General features: G+C 49.2%; 2 protein-coding genes across 5 annotated transcripts; both read right to left on the bottom strand.

The window, feature by feature from the left end:
* On the bottom strand, positions 1-1,800 carry LOC127000565 (pro-resilin-like). The gene is made up of 3 exons (XM_050864383.1): positions 1,774-1,800; positions 1,195-1,335; positions 1-606 (listed from the first exon to the last, which is right to left on the bottom strand). The coding sequence occupies exons 1-3, from the start codon at positions 1,783-1,785 to the stop codon at positions 295-297; spliced, it is 465 nt and encodes a 154-aa protein (XP_050720340.1). The 5' UTR covers positions 1,786-1,800; the 3' UTR covers positions 1-294.
* Positions 1,801-4,930: 3,130 nt separating this feature from the next.
* On the bottom strand, positions 4,931-22,691 carry LOC127000557 (uncharacterized). 4 transcript variants are annotated; one of them, XM_050864328.1, is made up of 4 exons: positions 22,664-22,691; positions 22,147-22,287; positions 21,551-21,730; positions 4,931-5,196 (listed from the first exon to the last, which is right to left on the bottom strand). In XM_050864328.1, exons 1-4 carry the CDS (start codon positions 22,673-22,675, stop codon positions 5,023-5,025), a joined length of 507 nt encoding a protein of 168 aa, XP_050720285.1. In that variant the 5' UTR covers positions 22,676-22,691; the 3' UTR covers positions 4,931-5,022. The 4 variants fall into 4 exon arrangements, with proteins under 4 accessions (XP_050720285.1, XP_050720283.1, XP_050720287.1 ...); XM_050864326.1 differs by lacking the exons at positions 21,551-21,730; positions 22,147-22,287; positions 22,664-22,691 and adding exons at positions 6,099-6,239; positions 16,784-16,812 and having other exon boundaries at positions 4,931-5,376; XM_050864330.1 differs by lacking the exons at positions 4,931-5,196; positions 21,551-21,730 and adding an exon at positions 13,511-13,914.
* Positions 22,692-24,199: the final 1,508 nt, after the last annotated feature.

Genomic DNA, 24,199 nt, shown 5'->3' with positions numbered 1-24,199 from the left:
ATGCAGTGACGGGGGGAATAGGAAGGGTGAGAACTCTGTGCATGACAAATGGATGGCAAGGTGTTCCTCGGGACGGAAACAAAATGGTCGCCGTTACGGACCGGGGCTGACCGCCAGTTCCCTTCATGAAGACCAAAGGCTCTCGAGTGCCTGGAGACTATAAAACCGAGATGGATGAAAGAGGAAGGGAAGGCATGTGGTGCGTTTTACGTTTATTGCATCTTAGGAGCGGGAAGCAGCAGTGACCTATTTACAATGATGGAAGGACGCGGGCATCGTCAGGCGTGGGCGGCATTACCCGTAGGCGGGGGTGGGGGTGCCGTAGGTGGGGGCGGGGGTGCCGTAGGTGGGGGCGGGTGGGCCGTAGGAAGGTCTTGGGGAGCCGTATCCCTGCTGGGGGTACTGAGCCTCGCCCTGGTAGGTGACCTGCGCCACGAAGCCGGAGTCGCCGTTGACAGTGTAGTCGACGCGCTGGAGGCGGCCGTCGGGCAGCTGCACGTAGTAGTTGCCCTGGGTGTCATAGCCGTCGCGGGACTCCTGGTGGCCGTAGTCGTTGCCGGAGGGCGCGTCGTTGACGGCCCAGTCAAACTGGTACTGGGGGCGTGACTGTTCGGGGGGGAAGAGAGGGAGGCGGTGAGTGTGAGGCAAGATGACAGGTGTGTACATGTATAGGCCTTGTACAAGTCACAGGTGTGTACATGTACAGTCCTTGTACAAGTCACAGGTGTGTACATGTACATGCCTTGTACAAGTCACAGCTAGGTGTGTATGTACAACCCTTGTACAAGTCACAGGTGTGTACATGTACAGGCCTGTACAAGTCACAGCTAGGTGTGTACATGTACAATCCTTGTACAAGTCACAGGTTTGTACATGTACAGGCCTTGTACAAGTCACAGCTAGGTGTGTACATGTACAACCCTTGTACAAGTCACGGGTGTGTTAGATACACGGGAGCTTAGGGTCAAAGGAGCTGCCTCGTACAGGCCTACCGGCCTCTTGCAGACTCCTGCGTTCTTATGTTCTTATGTTCTTATGTACAGGCCTTGTACAAGTCACAGGTGTGTACATGTACATGCCTTGTACAAGTTACAGCTAGGTGTGTACATGTACAGGCCTTGTACGAGTCACAGGTGTGTACATGTACATGTGTTAAGTGTGTACACTTGTAAGTCTCGTGGCCAGGACACTCACCGTCTGCTGGGGCTGGCTGTAGGACGGGGCGGGTGCTCCGTAGGAGGGCCGTGGTGTACCGTAGGTGGGCTGGGGGGTGGGTGGCCTATAGGGCCTCTGGTCGGCGAGGGCGGCGGCCACGAGGGCGGACACGAGGACGAGCTGCGGAAGAATGAGGCGGTGAATAAGGTCATGGTGGTGAAGGTGTATGGGAGGCACTGGGGAGGTGATGGCAGTGTTGTGGGGGCCGGATTGGTGCGTCAGGGTGTCGGGGCGGTGTGTATATGGTGTTGCAGGCGGGTAGAGGTGTTAGGGTGGCGCTTGAAGGACGAGGGAGGAGTATTGGGAGCTGAGAGGAATCGGGTGTAGCTTTTTAATAAGGAGAGTTTTTGTGCCACTTGGTAATGTAAAATCTCGAGTGTCTTGTTATGCCGCCCTGACTGGCTGATTGCGATTTTAGAGAGCGCGGTGTTGGAGATAGAAGACTCTGGTAACATAACCGAACTTAACAGAAGCTCTTCCGTAGGCTGGCGGGCATGCATCCTCGACGCCTCATTTAGTTGTTGGTTGGCTTACATGAACCTCGAGTGAGACGATTACCTTGAGGGCCATGTCGGGAGCTGCGGGAGGCGGTGACTGCTGGCTGATGATCTTCGCTTGTTATTTTATACCGGTGGCGGCGGCGAGCTGGTGACGTCACGAGTGCCGTGAGGGAAAGTGGTTATTCTCTGACACGAAGAACGAGGGAGCGAGGGAGGGAGGGAAGAGAGGATGCAGTGTAGAAGCAGTGAGGGAGGGAAGGAGGGCAGGAGGGGGCGAGGGAGGGATGGACGGAAGGGTCATGAGCAGTGGTTCGCAAACTTTCCTGATTGCGAACCTAAGTACAGTCTTGACCTGGCCTGGCGACCCTAGATGCGTGAACATGTAGACTTGTGTTTATATCCAATTATGTTATACTTTCAGATAGTTACGATTTCATCCTCCGCCTCCTCGCTGTCTGCTCGGCGGACGAGTGTCATACATGAATGCTACTCGTATGCCGTGCCGTAGTGTATATGACTGGGTGCTTCATTACAACGCAGCGAATCTTCATGCTATCCTACTGATGTAATTCAACTATTGAAATGAATTTAAATTAATAAATTTAAATTCGACCTAATGGTGGTCTAAAAAATTTGCCATTATTGTATGTTTTGATTATAATTATGACTTTTTTTCCAAGACCTTCCAACGACCCTCAGAAACACTCGCGTCCTCATTTGGGTCGCGACCATGGGTTTGGGAACACTGGTATAGAGCCTGTGCAAATAATTGATTAAAGAAAGGATGGAGGGAGGGACGGAGGGAGGAAAGGATACACAGGGCACAGAGAAGCATGGTGTGAGGGAGGAGAGGCAGGGAGCGGGTGAGGGGGAGGCAGCGCGACGCTCAGCCACGCATCAGCATCAGGAGCAGGACACGCTCCAGTTTTCCTTTTTTCGTGGTGCATCGAGGCAGACGCTTCCCCGCAGCGCGCCTGTTGCCCGTCACGCTCCCTCCTCTCCTCCACACGGTGCTGTCCCCCGCCTCGCTTCCTGCATGCCGCCAGTCTTTCCCGCTGCTCGGCCTTATACAGTTGTCCGTGGATCAGATCTGTCTTGCCCTGCCCTGTGACAACACTTAAATATCCGATCTTGTAAAGCTGCAGCTCTTGCTTAATCCGCCTCTTTCTGCTGCCCCGCCTGCAGGCCTCAGTAGTCCAGCACCGCTGCTTCATCGCGCCGCGTCTCACCACCCTTGTCGTTTCCTCGCCACAGCGCCCTCCGCGTGCATCTTTTGGCATCTTCACTTTTTCATGATGCGACTCAGCGCCCCTCCCCACAGCTCCCCATGCCCCCGTATTGTTGTGTCACCTGTCCCAGTCACCTCCCGCACCGGGGCAACACCCTGGCACCCTGCAGCCCCAGTCCTTTGCTTGAGCTCCCCGCCCCGCCCCGCCCCGCCCTAAAACATCTCTGTCAATCAAGAGCCTCAGCCCTCGGTCCAGGCGGCCCTTTCCCTCCACACTCCTTGATATATCTCTTTGTCCATGCCTCGTCCCGAGCCACTGTTTACACCCTCAGCTCCAGGCTGTATTTTTGCTCGGCCCCGCCCCGCCCTGCTGTTGTGCTGCAATCAGCAGTTGCCGCCTGAAGGGAGTGTTTGCTAATGAAAATTGTTGTGTGAGCCGCAACGACCGCTTTTAGGCTCAGCTGACGGCAGACATGACGCCGTGCAATGTGGAAGCGAATGGCGGCCTGAAAAGGGGAGAGGCCGTGCATGTCTCCCCTGCCGCACCTCTCCACTTCTTACCCCCCCCCCCCCCACCCATACACACACACACACACACACACACACACACACACAGGCGTGACGGGCCACACGCCGCCGCGGTGCTCACGTGTCCTCAGCTGAACATGCCCTCAGCTACCAGGCCCCGCCCGCTGACCCCTCACAGCGCCACGACCCACACCCGGCACCGCGCCGGCTTGACGCAGGGAACCACGTGGCTGCCGCAGCTGCAGCCTTCCTGGGTGGAGGCAGACGCTGTCTGGAAGACAATTACTGAAGTGTGTATTACTTATTTTGTCGACAGATGAAGTAGCCAGTCAGTGCTTCCTGAGGCGGCGACGTGCACCACGGCGTCACTTACCGTGGCCAGACCCCCAGCCATGGATAAATATAAATTAATTTATTGCACGTCCTTTAATATAACATAATACAATGACAGACCCAACCGACGGCAAGCCTCGGTTGTTTGATGAGGTTTAAGCCGCTCAAGTCTGGTGTCTTGAAGGAGTTAGTCTTCTTGTGGTTTTGTCCCGACCTTCGCGGCCACTTGGATTCTCGGTGATCTATCTATCTATCTATCTATCTATCTATATAGATATATATATCTCTATCTCTATCTCTATCTATCTATCTATCTATATCTATATCTATATCTATATATCTATATCTATATCTATCTATCTATCTATCTATCTATCTATCTTTCTTTCTCTCTCTCTCTCTCTCTCTCTCTCTCTCTCTATCTATCTATCTATCTATATCCATATCTCTCTCTCTCTCTCTCTCTCTCTCTCTCTATATATATATATATATATATATATATATATATATATAAATCGAAGCAGACTGACTGCTGTTGGTAAGTCAAAAGTTGTCGGTCAAGTTTTGTCTCGTATGCAGAAAATTATCAAATTGTCAAACTTTTTTTTTTGCTCTTATGGCGTCATTCTTTCCTTGTACATGTATTTAAAAGTATATTTCCACACGGAGGCCTTTGAGCTTCAAGTTATGAAGGTTCTAGAAGCCATCGCAGGTGTAACTTCAAGAAGAGGGATGTTTGCCGGCACTGGTTCAGGAAGGCAGCCGCGGCGCGTGTCCCGGGCGGCCGGCGAGGTGGTGTGAGGCTGTAGTACAGTATAGTGTGACGGGGACTCCGGGCTACTCAGGGAGGAAAGTGAGGTTCTTCTCCCCCTCCTCCTCCTCCTCCTCCTCATCATCATCATCATCATTATCACCTTCATCTTGATCTTCATCCTCATCCTCATTCTCATCATCATCCTCATTATCTTCATGTTCTTCATTGCGGTATGTTGTGGGTTACTGATTAAAGAATCTGACCGCGCCTCTACACACTGAGGCTCACCATCCAGAAGCTCCATGAAAGGCTGAACGCTTGGCGGGAGGACAGACGAAAACATGGAGTTCGGTGAAGAAAGAAATTCAGTTTTTCTTTTATATTTATTGCGTATTGGGAGCAGCAGCAGCAGTGACCTATTTACAATGATGGAAAGACGCGGGCATCGTCAGGCGTGGGCGGCATTACCCGTAGGCGGGGGTGGGGGGGCCGTAGGTGGGGGCGGGGGGGCCGTAGGTGGGGGTGGGGGGGCCGTAGGTGGGGGCGGGGGGGCCGTAGGTGGGGGTGGGGGGGCCGTAAGAGGGTCTTGGGGAGCCGTATCCCTGCTGGGGGTACTGAGCCTCGCCCTGGTAGGTGACCTGCGCCACGAAGCCGGAGTCGCCGTTGACAGTGTAGTCGACGCGCTGGAGGCGGCCGTCGGGCAGCTGCACGTAGTAGTTGCCCTGGGTGTCGTAGCCGTCGCGGGACTCCTGGTGGCCGTAGTCGTTGCCGGAGGGCGCGTCGTTGACGGCCCAGTCAAACTGGTACTGGGGGCGTGACTGTTGGTGGGGAAGAGAGGGAGGCGGTGAGTGTGAGGCAAGATGACAGGTGTGTACATGTACAGGCCTCGGACAAGTCACAGGTGTGTACATGTACAGGCCTTGTACAAGTCACAGGTGTGTACATGTACAGGCCTTGTACAAGTCACAGGTGTGTACATGTACAAGCCTTGTACAAGTCGCAGGTGTGTACATGTACAGGCCTTGTACAAGTCACAGGTGTGTACATGTACAGGCCTTGTACAAGTCACAGGTGTGTACATGTACAGGCCTCGGACAAGTCACAGGTGTGTACATGTACAGGCCTTGTACAAGTCACAGGTGTGTACATGTACAGGCCTCGGACAAGTCACAGGTGTGTACATGTACAGGCCTTGTACAAGTCACAGGTGTGTACATGTACAGGCCTCGGACAAGTCACAGGTGTGTACATGTACAGGCCTTGTACAAGTCACAGGTGTGTACATATACAGGCCTTGTACATGTCACAGGTGTGTACATGTTCAGGCCTTGTACACGTCACAGGTGTGTACATGTACAGGCCTTGTACAAGTCACAGGTGTGTACATATACAGGCCTTGTACATGTCACAGGTGTGTACATGTACAGGCCTTGTACACGTCACAGGTGTGTACATGTACAGGCCTTGTACAAGTCACAGGTGTGTATACGTACAAGTGTTAAGTGTGGACACGTGCAAGTTTCGTGGCCAGGACACTCACCGTCTGCTGGGGCTGGCTGTAGGACGGGGCGGGGGTGCCGTAGGTGGGCCGTGGGGTGCCGTAGGTGGGCTGGGGGGTGGGCGGCCTGTAGGGCCTGTGGTCGGCGAGGGCGGCGGCCACGAGGGCGGACACAAGGACGAGCTGCGGGAGAAGAGGATGGAGATGAAAAGAACATAAGAATGTAAGGAGTCTGCAAGAGGCCGGTTGGCCTATACAAGGCAGCTCCTGTACACTCAACCCCACCTTACCTCACCATCCATGGCTTTATATAACCTCTTCTTGAATGTATCTACGGTATTGGCACCCACAACATGGCCCCCAAGCTTGTTCCATTCATCTACCACTCTATTGGTGAACCAATTCTTGCCTATGTCTAACTTAAAACCATTGCTACGCGTCCTACCTGTCTCTTTTACTATCAAAATCTTATTGACATCCTCTTTATTAAAGCCCTTCATCCATTTATAGACTTCGATCAAGTCTCCTCGCAGCCTTCGCCTTTCTAGAGAGTGTAGATTTAAATGCTTCAGCATGTCTTCATAAGGGAAGTTTCTCACCCCCTGAATCATCTTTGTCATCCTCCTCTGTACAGATTCTAACATCTTGATATCCATTCTATAGTAGGGGGACCAGAACTGAACTGCATAATCGAGATGAGGTCTAACTAGTGCTAAGTAAAGTTTGAGGATGACTTCAGCGCTCCTATTGCTTACGCTCCTAGAGATGAAACCAAGTACTCTGTTTGCCCGATTTTCAGCCTGAATGCATTGAGCCCTAGGACGGAGGTCAGCGCTCACTAAGACTCCTAAGTCTCTCTCACGCCCAGACCTGCTTAGAGGAGTGTCATTTAAGGAGTAATTGTGTGAGGGGTTATTCCTGCCTACACTCAGAATGCTACACTTCCCGTCATCGAATTCCATCTGCTACTTACCCGCCCAATCATATAGTCTGTCAAGCTCATCCTGGAGAACGGTAGTGTCCCTGTCTGATTGTATTACTCTACCGATCTTGGTATCATCTGCGAACTTACTGACATCACTACTAATTCCTGTGTCCAAGTCATTGATGTAAATAATAAAGAGCAGAGGACCCAGCACCGACCCTTGTGGGACTCCACTCGTAACACTGCCCCATTCAGATTTTTTACCATTGATTTGCACTCTCTGCTTCCTACCACTAAGCCACGCCCTGATCCATTTCAAAACTTTCCCATCTACGCCGTGAGCCTGTAATTTTAGTAATAGCCGGTGATGAGGGACTTTGTCGAACGCTTTACTGAAATCTAGATACAATATGTCATAGTTTTCATCTCGGTCAACCGCCTCGATTACTTTAGAGTAGAAGGACAACAGGTTAGTAAGGCAAGACCTACCCTTTGTGAACCCATGCTGTGAATCATTAATTAAACTATGCTTTTCTAGATGATCCCGAATGCTCCCGGCTATAATTGACTCCAACATCTTTCCTACAACTGATGTTAAGCTAATTGGGCGATAATTTGAGGTGGCTGACTTGTCTCCCTTTTTGAAAATCGACGTCGTGTATAGTTCGGTGGAGAGGCAGTGGAAAGCAGTTAGAGTGGCTGTAGGGTGTTAGATGTCTTCTGGGGGAGGCAGAGTAGGGGGTGCCTGTGTAGGGATGGCTTCTAGGAGCCTTGTCTAGAGATTTGGTGACTCAAGTGAGGGGTCTGTTAGAGGCAGTGCGGGGAGACTTTGTGGGTGTGGAATGGTGACTGAGGGACTTTGGGCTTGTGTGTGTATGTATATATGTTTGTGATGTGTTGGACCAGGGGCATACAAGTGTGAGGCGCGGAGCCAATACCTTGAGGGCCATACTGCTGTTCTTCAGTGACTGCTGGCTGCTCTTTATCGGCGGCCGCTTTTATAGGGACGACGGCAATGTGCGGTGACGTCACGAGGGCCGAGGAGGAAGGCAGAGGTGTTATGTTTGAAGGAAGAGCGAGGGAGGTAGAGTGGAGTGGGAGGGAGGGTGTGGCGGGAGGAAGGAAGGAAGGTGTGGTGGGAAGGAAGTGTGGAGGGAGGATTAGGTGGGGGAAGTTATAAGTGGTGGAGGAAAGCAGAGGAATTACGTTTGAACGGAAAGTCAGGGAGGTGAAGTGGAGTGGGAGGGAGCGGGTGGCGGGAGGAAGGGAGGAAGGTGTGGTGGGAAGGAAGTGTGGGGAGCGGGGATGGGAGAAAGTCTGGATGGTGAAGGAATGCGTGGAGGCGACAGTTAATAGCGTGGCCTTAGCAAGAATACCGCATGGTTACGATCCAACCCGATTTAGAATAGATCTCAGACGGGATTACATTCTTGGAGGCATTTATATACTACAGCCCGAGGGTAGAGTTTAGAAGATACATAAAAATATATTACACCGCAAATATAACCTGAACGTGAATTTTAAAGAGTATTTGTAGATTATATTATCCAACCCGCTTTATACTATATAGTATATCAAACAGGATTACGTATTTGAAGGGGATTATCTATTACAACCCGATTGAATACCTTAGAAGATACATAATGAGGTATTAGAACGCGATTTTATTTTAGATCAGATTAATTATTATCAAGAGAATACCAGTAAAAGTATCATGAAGTAGTGTTCGTTGCCACTGATATTGATTTATGTTATCGTTATTACCTAAAATAATAAAATAATGTTCAGATGTTTAGGGCGCCTCATTGTTCCCTACCCAACGAGGAGAGTAAAGGCGGCTATGGTGACAGTGTGATGATAATAATTAGAATAAAGATGATGAGAGAAATGTGTACTTTTTTTACGGCAAAGGAAGCAGCTAAAGAGTAAACAACAAAACAAAAGAAACGCGAGAAGAGAGGTCAAGAGTAATAAGATAATAAAGATAATAGTACATAGTAAAAAAATATATATCACAATGGTCTGTTTCATAGTTCTGCCTCTGGTATGTATATTGATCGAGGCTAATATTTTAACTGGATATTTTTAGTCTATGTCTCGAGTAGAATAAATAAATGCATAAAACGTCTTTTAGTTTGTTATGATGTGTTTAAAAAGAAGCAAACGTTAACAGGCATTCATCTTTATTCTTGTGGATATCATTCTATTTCTTTTTATTGTTTTTATCTTTCTGCTCTTGGCCTTGTTCTTCCTGTTCTTGTTCTTCTTTTTCTTCTTGTTCTCGTTCTTTTTGTTGTTCGTCTTCTTTTTCCAGTGCTTCTTGTTGTTCTTGTTCTTACTTTCATCTCTGTTGTCATTATTACTTCTCTTTGGGTGGGGACTCTGCTTCTTCCCTCTCACAAGTTAGGACACTTACCCCGTCAGCCGCCCCGCCCCTGGGCCCGGATCCACAAAGGCTTAGTGCGTAGTTTTGGGCCCTTAGTTCGTAGTTTTGTGAACATCGAGATTCACAAAGCTCGCTTGGCAATAACTACCAACTAATCGATGACGTCACGGGTTAGCGCGCGGATCTACAAACGTTTACCGCGCTCTGTGTGACGCTAAATTTGTTGTTAAATAACTACTGCCTCGGAGCTGACGGTAACGCTAACAATATTATCATATTTACGTATAAATGCTTATAAATCGCGTTTTTCAACTTGAAATATAACTTTGCGAGAAGAGGAGGCCCATTTCTTTATAAAATGATGAGATATACACCCTTTGAGAGGTATATGATAAGTGTGGGCGGTATGGCAACACCCGGCCGGGGGATTGCCAGACCTCCCTCCTCTGCCTGCCGTGGAGGATGGCTTGGCGACGAGGAAAAGTTGCCGAACTTTATGTAATTTCTGATTTACTAGGGAGAATTCTGCGTTTTCCTTCTTTATGTAGATACAGAAAGCGTTAATTTACCCATACATGTCAACAGAACGATCTTACAACATATAATAGCGAAGAAATCTGAGGCATAAAAATGCCCAGGCTCAATTCTGCCCGAGGCTCAATTTTGTCGATGACAGGGGCCTATATTTTTCCTTCCCCTGTCATTATTAATGAACCTCAGGTGTCGCAACTTGGTGTGAACATGCCCTAAGTATTCACATGTGGAAATATATTGATGTAAATGTGATTGGTATCCTATTTTCTGAGAAAAATGAATGTGCGATCATGGGTGTCGGAGCGCTGCTGGAGGATGGCTTGGCGACGAGGAAAAGCTGCCGAATTTTATGTAATTTCTTATTTAATTAGGCATATTTTGACATGGTCTTTGTCATCATAATAAAGGATGATGATCATGCTAGTTCTAGACGCCATATCAGTCGAAAAGAACCCCACATACACGAGCTTGAGCCAGAGGCATGTGGATGCCCGAGGCTCAATTTTGCCCGTGACACCGCCCCCATCCGTGGAGGGACCATGGACCTTTGTCGGGTGACAGCTAGCCCATGAGTTGGGCTGCAGATATGGCAAGACAGTCTTAATTTTCCCTATTCCTTCCTTCCGTCCTTCGTTCTGTCTGCCTCGTTATCTTCCTATATTTCTATTTGCTTTCTTCCTGCCTCAGTCTCCTCCGTATCTTCTTTGTCGTATGCCGTGCCGTAGTGTATATGACTGGGTGCTTCATTACAACGCAGCGAATCTTCATGCTATCCTACTGATGTAATTCAACTATTGAAATGAATTTAAATTAATAAATTTAAATTCGACCTAATGGTGGTCTAAAAAATTTGCCATTATTGTATGTTATGATTATAATTATGACTTTTTTTCCAAGACCTTCCAACGACCCTCAGAAACACTCGCGTCCTCATTTGGGTCGCGACCATGGGTTTGGGAACACTGGTATAGAGCCTATGCAAATAATTGATTAAAGAAAGGATGGAGGGAGGGACGGAGGGAGGAAAGGATACACAGGGCACAGAGAAGCATGGTGTGAGGGAGGAGAGGCAGGGAGCGGGTGAGGGGGAGGCAGCGCGACGCTCAGCCACGCATCAGCATCAGGAGCAGGACACGCTCCAGTTTTCCTTTTTTCGTGGTGCATCGAGGCAGACGCTTCCCCGCAGCGCGCCTGTTGCCCGTCACGCTCCCTCCTTTCCTCCACACGGTGCTGTCCCCCGCCTCGCTTCCTGCATGCCGCCAGTCTTTCCCGCTGCTCGGCCTTATACAGTTGTCCGTGGATCAGATCTGTCTTGCCCTGCCCTGTGACAACACTTAAATATCCGATCTTGTAAAGCTGCAGCTCTTGCTTAACCCGCCTCTTTCTGCTGCCCCGCCTGCAGGCCTCAGTAGTCCAGCACCGCTGCTTCATCGCGCCGCGTCTCACCACCCTTGTCGTTTCCTCGCCACAGCGCCCTCCGCGTGCATCTTTTGGCATCTTCACTTTTTCATGATGCGATTCAGCGCCCCTCCCCACAGCTCCCCATGCCCCCGTATTGTTGTGTCACCTGTCCCAGTCACCTCCCGCACCGGGGCAACACCCTGGCACCCTGCAGCCCCAGTCCTTTGCTTGAGCTCCCCGCCCCGCCCCGCCCCGCCCTAAAATATCTCTGTCAATCAAGAGCCTCAGCCCTCGGTCCAGGCGGCCCTTTCCCTCCACACTCCTTGATATATCTCTTTGTCTCCAAGGAGCCCCGTCCATGCCTCGTCCCGAGCCACTGTTTACACCCTCAGCTCCAGGCTGTATTTTTGCTCGGCCCCGCCCCGCCCTGCTGTTGTGCTGCAATCAGCAGTTGCCGCCTGAAGGGAGTGTTTGCTAATGAAAATTGTTGTGTGAGCCGCAACGACCGCTTTTAGGCTCAGCTGACGGCAGACATGACGCCGTGCAATGTGGAAGCGAATGGCGGCCTGAAAAGGGGAGAGGCCGTGCATGTCTCCCCTGCCGCACCTCTCCACTTCTTACCCCCCTCCCCCCATACACACACACACACACACAGGCGTGACGGGCCACACGCCGCCGCGGTGCTCACGTGTCCTCAGCTGAACATGCCCTCAGCTACCAGGCCCCGCCCGCTGACCCCTCACAGCGCCACGACCCACACCCGGCACCGCGCCGGCTTGACGCAGGGAACCACGTGGCTGCCGCAGCTGCAGCCTTCCTGGGTGGAGGCAGACGCTGTCTGGAAGACAATTACTGAAGTGTGTATTACTTATTTTGTCGACAGATGAAGTAGCCAGTCAGTGCTTCCTGAGGCGGCGACGTGCACCACGGCGTCACTTACCGTGGCCAGACCCCCAGCCATGGATAAATATAAATTAATTTATTGCACGTCCTTTAATATAACATAATACAATGACAGACCCAACCGACGGCAAGCCTCGGTTGTTTGATGAGGTTTAAGCCGCTCAAGTCTGGTGTCTTGAAGGAGTTAGTCTTCTTGTGGTTTTGTCCCGACCTTCGCGGCCACTTGGATTCTCGGTGATCTATCTATCTATCTATCTATCTATCTATATAGATATATATCTCTATCTCTATCTCTATCTATCTATATCTATATCTATATCTATCTATCTATCTATCTATCTATCTATCTTTCTATACCTATCTATCTATCTGTCTATCTATCTATATAGATATATATCTCTATCTCTATCTCTATCTATCTATATCTATATCTATATCTATATCTATATCTATATCTATCTATCTATCTATCTATCTATCTATCTATCTATCTATCTTTCTCTCTCTCTCTCTCTCTCTCTCTCTCTCTCTCTCTCTCTCTCTATCTCTATATATATATATATATATATATATATATATATATATATATATATATATATATATCTATCTATCTATCTATCTCTATCTATATCTCTCTCTCTCTCTCTCTCTCTCTCTCTCTCTCTCTCTCTCTCTCTCTCTCTCTATATATATATATATATATATATAAATCGAAGCAGACTGACTGCTGTTGGTAAGTCAAAAGTTGTCGGTCAAGTTTTGTCTCGTATGCAGAAAATTATCAAATTGTCAAACTTTTTTTTTTGCTCTTATGGCGTCATTCTTTCCTTGTACATGTATTTAAAAGTATATTTCCACACGGAGGCCTTTGAGCTTCAAGTTATGAAGGTTCTAGAAGCCATCGCAGGTGTAACTTCAAGAAGAGGGATGTTTGCCGGCACTGGTTCAGGAAGGCAGCCGCGGCGCGTGTCCCGGGCGGCCGGCGAGGTGGTGTGAGGCTGTAGTGTGACGGGGACTCCGGGCTACTCAGGGAGGAAAGTGAGGTTCTTCTCCTCCTCCTCCTCCTCCTCCTCATCATCATCATCATTATCACCTTCATCTTGATCTTCATCCTCATCCTCATTCTCATCATCATCCTCATTATCTTCATGTTCTTCATTGCGGTATGTTGTGGGTTACTGATTAAAGAATCTGACCGCGCCTCTACACACTGAGGCTCACCATCCAGAAGCTCCATGAAAGGCTGAACGCTTGGCGGGAGGACAGACGAAAACATGGAGTTCGGTGAAGAAAGAAATTCAGTTTTTCTTTTATATTTATTGCGTATTGGGAGCAGCAGCAGCAGTGACCTATTTACAATGATGGAAAGACGCGGGCATCGTCAGGCGTGGGCGGCATTACCCGTAGGCGGGGGTGGGGGGGCCGTAGGTGGGGGCGGGGGGGCCGTAGGTGGGGGTGGGGGGGCCGTAAGAGGGTCTTGGGGAGCCGTATCCCTGCTGGGGGTACTGAGCCTCGCCCTGGTAGGTGACCTGCGCCACGAAGCCGGAGTCGCCGTTGACGGTGTAGTCGACGCGCTGGAGGCGGCCGTCGGGCAGCTGCACGTAGTAGTTGCCCTGGGTGTCGTAGCCGTCGCGGGACTCCTGGTGGCCGTAGTCGTTGCCGGAGGGCGCGTCGTTGACGGCCCAGTCAAACTGGTACTGGGGGCGTGACTGTTGGTGGGGAAGAGAGGGAGGCGGTGAGTGTGAGGCAAGATGACAGGTGTGTACATGTACAGGCCTCGGACAAGTCACAGGTGTGTACATGTACAGGCCTTGTACAAGTCACAGGTGTTTACATGTACAGGCCTTGTACAAGTCACAGGTGTGTACATGTACAGGCCTTGTACAAGTCACAGGTGTGCACATGTACAGGCCTTGTGCAAGTCACAGGTGTGTACATGTACAAGCCTTGTACAAGTCGCAGGTGTGTACATGTACAGGCCTTGTACAAGTCACAGGTGTGTACATGTACAGGCCTTGTACAAGTCACAGGTGTGTACATGTACAGGCCTTGTACAAGTCGCAGGTGTGTACATGTACAGGCCTCGGACAAGTCACAGGTGTGTACATGTACAGGCCTTGTACAAGTCACAGGTGTGTACATATACAGGCCTTGTACATGTCACAGGTGTTTACATGTACAGGCCTTGTACACGTCACAGGTGTGTACATGTACAGGCCTTGTACAAGTCACAGGTGTGTATACGTACAAGTGTTAAGTGTGGACACGTGCAAGTTTCGTGGCCAGGACACTCACCGTCTGCTGGGGCTGGCTGTAGGACGGGGCGGGGGTGCCGTAGGTGGGCCGTGGGGTGCCGTAGGTGGGCTGGGGGGTGGGCGGCCTGTAGGGCCTGTGGTCGGCGAGGGCGGCGGCCACGAGGGCGGACACAAGGACGAGCTGCGGGAGAAGAGGATGGAGATGAAAAGAACATAAGAATGTAAGGAGTCTGCAAGAGGCCGGTTGGCCTATACAAGGCAGCTCCTGTACACTCAACCCCACCTTACCTCACCATCCATGGCTTTATATAACCTCTTCTTGAATGTATCTACGGTATTGGCACCCAGAACATGGCCCCCAAGCCTGTTCCATTCATCTACCACTCTATTGGTGAACCAATTCTTGCCTATGTCTAACTTAAAACCATTGCCACGCGTCCTACCTGTCTCTTTTACTATCAAAATCTTATTGACATCCTCTTTATTAAAGCCCTTCATCCATTTATAGACTTCGATCAAGTCTCCTCGCAACCTTCGCCTTTCTAGAGAGTGTAGATTTAAATGCTTCAGCATGTCTTCATAAGGCAAGTTTCTCACCCCCTGAATCATCTCTGTCATCCTCCTCTGTACAGCTTCTAACATCTTGATATCCATTCTATAGTAGGGGGACCAGAACTGAACTGCATAATCGAGATGAGGTCTAACTAGTGCTAAGTAAAGTTTGAGGATGACTTCAGCGCTCCTATTGCTTACGCTCCTAGAGATGTAACCAAGTACTCTGTTTGCCCGATTTTTAGCCTGAATGCATTGAGCCCTAGGACGGAGGTCAGCGCTCACTAAGACTCCTAAGTCTCTCTCACGCCCAGACCTGCTTAGAGGAGTGTCATTTAAGGAGTAATTGTGTGAGGGGTTATTCCTGCCTACACTCAGAATGCTACACTTCTCGTCATCGAATTCCATCTGCTACTTACCCGCCCAATCATATAGTCTGTCAAGCTCATCCTGGAGAACGGTAGTGTCCCTGTCTGATTGTATTACTCTACCGATCTTGGTATCATCTGCGAACTTACTGACATCACTACTAATTCCTGTGTCCAAGTCATTGATGTAAATAATAAAGAGCAGAGGACCCAGCACCGACCCTTGTGGGACTCCACTCGTAACACTGCCCCATTCAGATTTTTTACCATTGATTTGCACTCTCTGCTTCCTACCACTAAGCCACGCCCTGATCCATTTCAAAACTTTCCCATCTACGCCGTGAGCCTGTAATTTTAGTAATAGCCGGTGATGAGGGACTAAGACTCCTAAGTCTCTCTCACGCCCAGACCTGCTTAGAGGAGTGTCATTTAAGGAGTAATTGTGTGAGGGGTTATTCCTGCCTACACTCAGAATGCTACACTTCTCGTCATCGAATTCCATCTGCTACTTACCCGCCCAATCATATAGTCTGTCAAGCTCATCCTGGAGAACGGTAGTGTCCCTGTCTGATTGTATTACTCTACCGATCTTGGTATCATCTGCGAACTTACTGACATCACTACTAATTCCTGTGTCCAAGTCATTGATGTAAATAATAAAGAGCAGAGGACCCAGCACCGACCCTTGTGGGACTCCACTCGTAACACTGCCCCATTCAGATTTTTTACCATTGATTTGCACTCTCTGCTTCCTACCACTAAGCCACGCCCTGATCCATTTCAAAACTTTCCCATCTACGCCGTGAGCCTGTAATTTTAGTAATAGCCGGTGATGAGGGACTTTGTCGAACGCTTTACTGAAATCTAGATACAATATGTCATAGTTTTCATCTCGGTCAGCCGCCTCGATTACTTTAGAATAGAAGGACAATAGGTTAGTAAGGCAAGACCTACCCTTTGTGAACCCATGCTGTGAATCATTAATTAAACTATGCTTTTCTAGATGATCCCGAATGCTCCCGGCTATAATTGACTCCAACATCTTTCCTACAACTGATGTTAAGCTAATTGGGCGATAATTTGAGGTGGCTGACTTGTCTCCCTTTTTGAAAATCGACGTCGTGTATAGTTCGGTGGAGGGGCAGTGGAAAGCAGTTAGAGTGGCTGTAGGGTGTTAGATGTCTTCTGGGGGAGGCAGAGTAGGGGGTGCCTGTGTAGGGATGGCTTCTAGGAGCCTTGTCTAGAGATTTGGTGACTCAAGTGAGGGGTCTGTTAGAGGCAGTGCGGGGAGACTTTGTGGGTGTGGAATGGTGACTGAGGGACTTTGGGCTTGTGTGTGTATGTATATATGTTTGTGATGTGTTGGACCAGGGGCATACAAGTGTGAGGCGCGGAGCCAATACCTTGAGGGCCATGCTGCTGTTCTTCAGTGACTGCTGGCTGCTCTTTATCGGCGGCCGCTTTTATAGGGACGACGGCAATGTGCGGTGACGTCACGAGGGCCGAGGAGGAAGGCAGAGGTGTTATGTTTGAAGGAAGAGCGAGGGAGGTAGAGTGGAGTGGGAGGGAGGGTGTGGCGGGAGGAAGGAAGGAAGGTGTGGTGGGAAGGAAGTGTGGAGGGAGGATTAGGTGGGGGAAGTTATAAGTGGTGGAGGAAAGCAGAGGAATTACGTTTGAACGGAAAGTCAGGGAGGTGAAGTGGAGTGGGAGGGAGCGGGTGGCGGGAGGAAGGGAGGAAGGTGTGGTGGGAAGGAAGTGTGGGGAGCGGGGATGGGAGAAAGTCTGGATGGTGAAGGAATGCGTGGAGGCGACATTTAATAGCGTGGCCTTAGCAAGAATACCGCATGGTTACGATCCAACCCGATTTAGAGTAGATCTCAGACGGGATTACATTCTTGGAGGCATTTATATACTACAGCCCGAGGGTAGAGTTTAGAAGATACATAAAAATATATTACACCGCAAATATAACCTGAACGTGAATTTTAAAGAGTATTTGTAGATTATATTATCCAACCCGCTTTATACTATATAGTATATCAAACAGGATTACGTATTTGAAGGGGATTATCTATTACAACCCGATTGAATACCTTAGAAGATACATAATGAGGTATTAGAACGCGATTATATATTAGATCAGATTAATTATTATCGAGAGAATACCAGTAAAAGTATCATGAAGTAGTGATCGTTGCCACTGATATTGGTTTATGTTATCGTTATTACCTAAAATAATAAAATAATGTTCAGATGTTTAGGGCGCCTCATTGTTCCCTACGCAACGAGGAGAGTAAAGGCGGCTATGGCGACTGTGATGATAATAATTAGAATAAAGATGATGAGAGAAATGTATACTTTTTTTACGGCAAAGGAAGCAGCTAAAGAGTAAACAACAAAACAAAAGAAACGCGAGAAGAGAGGTCAAGAGTAATAAGATAATAAAGATAATAGTACATAGTAAAAAAATATATATCACAATGGTCTGTTTCATAGTTCTGCCTCTGGTATGTATATTGATCGAGGCTAATATTTTAACTGGATATTTTTAGTCTATGTCTCGAGTAGAATAAATAAATGCATAAAACGTCTTTTAGTTTGTTATGATGTGTGTAAAAAGAAGCAAACGTTAACAGGCATTCATCTTTATTCTTGTGGATATCATTCTATTTCTTTTTATTGTTTTTATCTTTCTGCTCTTGGCCTTGTTCTTCCTGTTCTTGTTCTTCTTTTTCTTCTTCTTCTCGTTCTTTTTGTTGTTCGTCTTCTTTTTCCAGTTCTTCTTGTTGTTCTTGTTCTTACTTTCATCTCTGTTGTCATTATTACTTCTCTTTGGGTGGGGACTGCTTCTTCCCTCTCACAAGTTAGGACACTTACCCCGTCAGCCGCCCCCCGGATCCACAAAGGCTTAGTGCGTAGTTTTGGGCCCTTAGTTCGTAGTTTTGTGAACATCGAGATTCACAAAGCTCGCGTGGCAATAACTACCAACTAATCGATGACGTCACGGGTTAGCGCGCGGATCTACAAACGTTTACCGCGCTCTGTGTGACGCTAAATTTGTTGTTAAATAACTACTGCCTCGGAGCTGACGGTAACGCTAACAATATTATCATATTTACGTATAAATGCTTATAAATCGCGTTTTTCAACTTGAAATATAACTTTGCGAGAAGAGGAGGCCCATTTCTTTATAAAATGATGAGATATACACCCTTTGAGAGGTATATGATAAGTGTGGGCGGTATGGCAACACCCGGCCGGGGGATTGCCAGACCTCCCTCCTCTGCCTGCCGTGGAGGATGGCTTGGCGACGAGGAAAAGTTGCCGAACTTTATGTAATTTCTGATTTACTAGGGAGAATTTTGCGTTTTCCTTCTTTATGTAGATACAGAAAGCGTTAATTTACCCATACATGTCAACAGAACGATCTTACAACATATAATAGCGAAGAAATCTGAGGCATAAAAATGCCCAGGCTCAATTCTGCCCGAGGCTCAATTTTGTCGATGACAGGGGCCTATATTTTTCCTTCCCCTGTCATTATTAATGAACCTCAGGTGTCGCAACTTGGTGTGAACATGCCCTAAGTATTCACCTGTGGAAATATATTGATGTAAATGTGATTGGTATCCTATTTTCTGAGAAAAATGAATGTGCGATCATGGGTGTCGGAGCGCTGCTGGAGGATGGCTTGGCGACGAGGAAAAGCTGCCGAATTTTATGTAATTTCTTATTTAATTAGGCATATTTTGACATGGTCTTTGTCATCATAATAAAGGATGATGATCATGCTAGTTCTAGACGCCATATCAGTCGAAGAGAACCCCACATACACGAGCTTGAGCCAGAGGCATGTGGATGCCCGAGGCTCAATTTTGCCCGTGACACCGCCCCCATCCGTGGAGGGACCATGGACCTTTGTCGGGTGACAGCTGGCCCATGAGTTGGGCTGCAGATATGGCAAGACAGTCTTAATTTTCCCTATTCCTTCCTTCCGTCCTTCGTTCTGTCTGCCTCGTTATATTCCCATATTTCTATTTGCTTTCTTCCTGCCTCAGTCTCCTCCGTATCTTCTTTGTCTTCATCTTAAGCATGTTCGTAGGTAACAAGACATCGAACGGCAAAGCTACCTTGACCAAAATGTGCAGCAATGAAATAATTGAATTCGTAGATTATGATTTAGTACAGTTTGCCTTAAAAGGAAGAAAAATGGGAAAAGAGAATGGGTTTCTTGAACCAGCAGCTGGAGGGGCCTCCCTAGGCTTGGCTGACGGTTCTGTAAACGTGCTTGCGATTCGCTGCAAGGCCAATGACGTCATCAACCAATCAGCGGCCTCGCTGACTTAGCGCGGCTCTAACTACCATCTAAGGTTTGCTTCGTGAATCTGACGCTAACGTCGGTAGCTAAATCAGTAGTGCGTAGTTATGTTAGTTCGTAGTTAGTGAGTATTTTTGTGAATTCGGGCCCTGAGCTGTGTCCTGCCCCGCTCCGCTTAGCAGCCCCACTCTCCTCTCCATCACCTAGAACTACTATCCTGCCCTGACGCAATGTATCATCCCATCTATACCATCCTCATCCTCATCCATCCCAGCCAGTACCCGAAGTCCCCACCCCGCCTTTCAACCCTGCCCCGCCCCGCCCCTGGAATAGCGAGTGTTGTCTGAAGGAAATAAATGTGTTGCCTGTGGGAATTAGTGAGAGTGGCGACGATGGCTTGGAGAATCATCTGACCGCACTCTTGCACGGCGAAGGTGAATGGCGTGAGGGGGGGCGAGGAGTACGGGGGGTGGGGGGGGGGGGGAGCGTGCCTGCAACCTCCCCTCACCCCCCTTTCTACACCTCCGCCTAGCCCCCCTACTCCCTTGTGACCCATTTGCCTGAACACCCTCCCTGTTACACCCCTGACCACAACCTCCCCGGCTACCCCCTCTCCTGTTACTTTGCGTGTTCAGAAGTAAGGCAATATAGTGTTTTCACGAAGGACTTTGCGAACGGATGTAGGAGAAAATATTAAAGGTGGACATTTTTATTATTTCTCACGGTGACGAAGCTACGACCTTTTACTTTGTGGTAGGCTTGGGAACTACTTTATTATTTTATTATTTGTTATTTTCTTTTTAGGTCGAAGTGGTCTTTAGATGATCTTTTTTCTCCGTCGCTCGTCGCAAAAAATATCATGCGTCATTTTCTGGAAACTCGCACGGCTTTCATTATTGTTATTTTTTCTAATGTTAGTGATAAATGGTGTTCGCCGATAGTGAAATCTTGTACCTCTGGAGTCGTTTTGTAATATTGCGTCCTACTGACTTGTAAATGTTTCCTGTACAGCAGTTTGTGTTGAAATTTGTTGATCATTGATGAGAAACGCGATGGTCATGTTTGTTTTCTCTGTTAAACTTTCTTGTTCTCGTTCTTGCTCTTGTTCTTGTTCTAGTTTTTCGTGTTCGTCTTCTTTTTTTTTTTATCTCTCGACGTCTTTGCCATCCTACACTTGTTATTTTTCTTTTCTTTTGATTTTTAACGAATATATAAATGAATGAATGAATGAATGATTGAATAAATTGACTGACTGGATGAATATATGTATGAGTAAATGAATGACTGAATGAATGCATGAATGAGTCAGCCTTGAGGGTTCACCGCGTCCAAGCTCCAAGGTCACAGGTTGGCGGGGTGCGCGGGTGATATGACGGGGCTGGGGCTGGCTGGGGCTGGGGCTGGCTGCCGGGTGAGCAGCGTGGGGGAAGCCGAGCGTCGCGCCGCAGCCCTCGTGGAGCCAGACACAGACAGCCGCCGCAGGAATGTTGTGGGAACCCCCCGAGGCAGGTGTGTGGCGAGGAGCAAGGGGCGGGGGCGTGGCGGGGCGGGGCGGGCGGGACTTGTCTGTGGTGGTCAGTGAACGGCTGTTGACTCGCAGGGTGGTGAGGGTTGTGCTCGCGACGGCAGGGCGAGGTGGGGTGGGAGAGGCTTTATATTTTGTCGTTATCTTTTATTGCATTTTTGGAGCAGCAGCAGCAGCAGTGACCTATTTACAATGATGTAAGGACGCGGGCATCGTCAGGCGTGGGCGGCATTACCCGTAGGCGGGGGTGGGGGCGGGGGGGCCGTAGGAGGATCTTGGGGAGCCGTATCCCTGCTGGGGGTACTGAGCCTCGCCCTGGTAGGTGACCTGCGCCACGAAGCCGGAGTCGCCGTTGACGGTGTAGTCGACGCGCTGGAGGCGGCCGTCGGGCAGCTGCACGTAGTAGTTGCCCTGGGTGTCGTAGCCGTCGCGGGACTCCTGGTGGCCGTAGTCGTTGCCGGAGGGCGCGTCGTTGACGGCCCAGTCAAACTGGTACTGGGGGCGTGACTGTTGGTGGGGAAGAGAGGGAGGCGGTGAGTGTGAGGCAAGATGACAGGTGTGTACATGTACAGGCCTCGGACAAGTCACAGGTGTGTACTTGTACAGGCCTTGTACAAGTCACAGGTGTGTACATGGGCAGGCCTTGGACAAGTCACAGGTGTGTACATGTACAGGCCTCGGACATGTCACAGGTGTGTACATGTACAGGCCTTGTACAAGTCACAGGTGTGTACATGTACAGGCCTTGGACAAGTCACAGGTGTGTACATGTACAGGCCTTGTATAAGTCACAGGTGTGTACATGTACAGGCCTTGTACAAGTCACAGGTGTGTACATGTACAGGCCTTGTACAAGTCACAGGTGTGTACATGTACATGTGTTAAGTGTGGACACGTGTAAGTCTTGTGGCCAGGACACTCACCGTCTGCTGGGGCTGGCTGTAGGACGGGGCGGGGGTGCCGTAGGAGGGCCGTGGGGTGCCGTAGGTGGGCTGGGGTGTGGGCGGCCTGTAGGGCCTCTGGTCGGCGAGGGCGACGGCCACGAGGGCGGACACGAGGACGAGCTGCGGATGAGGAAATAGTGAGGTGACGTGGGCGTGAACGGAGGCCTCTGTTGGGGGGTGAGGCCTTTGTGAGAAGATTGGGGGCGTGAGGGGACGTGTTAGTCTGGGGCGGTAATGAGAAGACGTGGGGGTGGGAGGGTGGGGGGAGTGGCGAGGCATGAGCATATCGACACCAGACCTCAACCTCAAAAGTGAAGCAATATTAAAAGAAAGAAAATAAGTCTGCTACAAAACAATAAGGTCACGCCCCGCTCAGGAGGCTCATAAACATGCAGGTGGGGGCCGATACGAGGCTTTCCCACGCCCTCTGCTGGACAGGGCTGGAGGGGCTGAGGGGGCAGGTGTGTGTGCTGTGTGGGGGGCGGGGAGCCAGTACCTTGAAGACCATGTTGGGGGCTGTGGTGCTTGAGAAACTGATGGCTGTTCTGTCGCTCCGGCTGGTTATATACTCTGGCGGCGGTGGTGGTGGTGGTGGTGGCGTCACGAGGGCCGAGCTAAACAGTTGCTCATGACGGGAAAATACAGGGAGGAGGGAAGTGGAGGGAGGGGTAGGTGGATTTAGGGAGGAGTCGGGAGGAAGAGTGTGGAGGATAGATGGGTCACGTGAGGAGGAAAGAGTGAGGGAAAATGAAAGATTGAGGTAGGGAGGAAAAAAGAATGGATATAGGGAGGAAAGAAGAATGGATATAGGGAGAAGAAAAGGCGTGAATGAAAGAGGGCAGAAAGAACTGAAGGAGGGAGAAAAGAAGAAAATTAATGTATGGGGAGAGAGACGGGAGGGTAGTAAAGAGAGGGAAGGGGAAGGAAAGGGTAAGTCAGATGGAGGAGAGAGAGAGGATGAAAACAGAAAAAACATAAGGAGTCTGCAAGAAGTCGGAAATCCTACACAGTCATATCTCCTGCATATTCAACCTTACCCACCACCTACCTATCTTGCCTATCCATGAATTATCCAACCTTTTCTTGAAGTCATCTCTGTTCCTCCCATTAACTACTCTTGCTAAATGAATTCTTACTTGTGTCTATGTGGAGTCTCAGTGAACTTATCTAACCTTTTCTTGAAGTCATCTCTCTTCATCCCATCCACTACTCTTGGTAAACAAATTCTTACTTGTGTCTATGTGGAGTCTCAATGTATCTAACTTAAACCCATTGCTACGTGTCCTGTTCGTCTCTCTTATCACCAAAACCTTATTGACATCACCCTTATTAAAGCCCTTCATGCAATCACAACCTAGAGTAAAGTGTCCTTGACCCCTTCGCCTTCCAAGAGAATTTTTTTTTTTTTTTACAGCAAAGGAGACAGTTCAAGGGCACACAAAAAACAAACATTAATAAAAAAAAAGCCCGCTACTCACTGCTCCTAAAAAGAATCCAAAGAGGTGGCCGAAAGATAGGTCAGTTTCGGGAGGAGAGGTGTCCTGATACCCTCCTCTTGAAAGAGTTTAAGTCGTAGGCAGGAGGAAATACAGATGAAGGAAGAGTGTTCCAGAGTTTACCAGCGTGAGGGATGAAAGAGTGAAGATGCTGGTTAACTCTTGCATAAGGGGTTTGGACAGTATAGGGATGAGCATGAGTAGAAAGTCGAGTGCAGCAGGGCCGCGGGAGGGGGGGAGGCATGCAGTTAGCAAGTTCAGAAGAGCAGTCAGCGTGGAAATATCGATAGAAGATAGAAAGAGAGGCAACATTGCGGCGGAATTTGAGAGGTAGAAGACTATCAGTATGAGGAGGAGAGCTGATGAGACGAAGAGCCTTAGCCTCCACTCTGTCCAGAAGAGCTGTGTGAGTGGAGCCCCCCACACATGAGATGCATACTCCATACGAGGGCGGACAAGGCCCCTGTATATGGACAGCAACTGTGCAGGGGAGAAGAACTGGCGGAGACGGTACAGAACGCCCAGCCTCGAGGAAG

The sequence above is a fragment of the Eriocheir sinensis genome, chromosome 19, assembly GCF_024679095.1.
Source record: "Eriocheir sinensis breed Jianghai 21 chromosome 19, ASM2467909v1, whole genome shotgun sequence".
Taxonomy (NCBI): Eukaryota; Metazoa; Arthropoda; class Malacostraca; order Decapoda; family Varunidae; genus Eriocheir; species Eriocheir sinensis.
This window is presented reverse-complemented; position numbering and strand designations above follow the sequence as displayed.

What these genes read in the sequence shown, in the direction of transcription:
- LOC127000557 (XM_050864328.1), bottom strand. An exon ending in ACAGCCAGCCCCAGCAGACG is followed by an intron (nt 21,731 to 22,146) that starts GTGAGTGTCCTG and finishes CCCCACCAACAG; the next exon opens with TCACGCCCCCAGTACCAGTT. An exon ending in ACTCCGGCTTCGTGGCGCAG is followed by an intron (nt 5,197 to 21,550) that starts GTCACCTACCAG and finishes TTCGTGGCGCAG; the next exon opens with GTCACCTACCAGGGCGAGGC.
- LOC127000565 (XM_050864383.1), bottom strand. An exon ending in ACAGCCAGCCCCAGCAGACG is followed by an intron (nt 607 to 1,194) that starts GTGAGTGTCCTG and finishes CCCCCCGAACAG; the next exon opens with TCACGCCCCCAGTACCAGTT.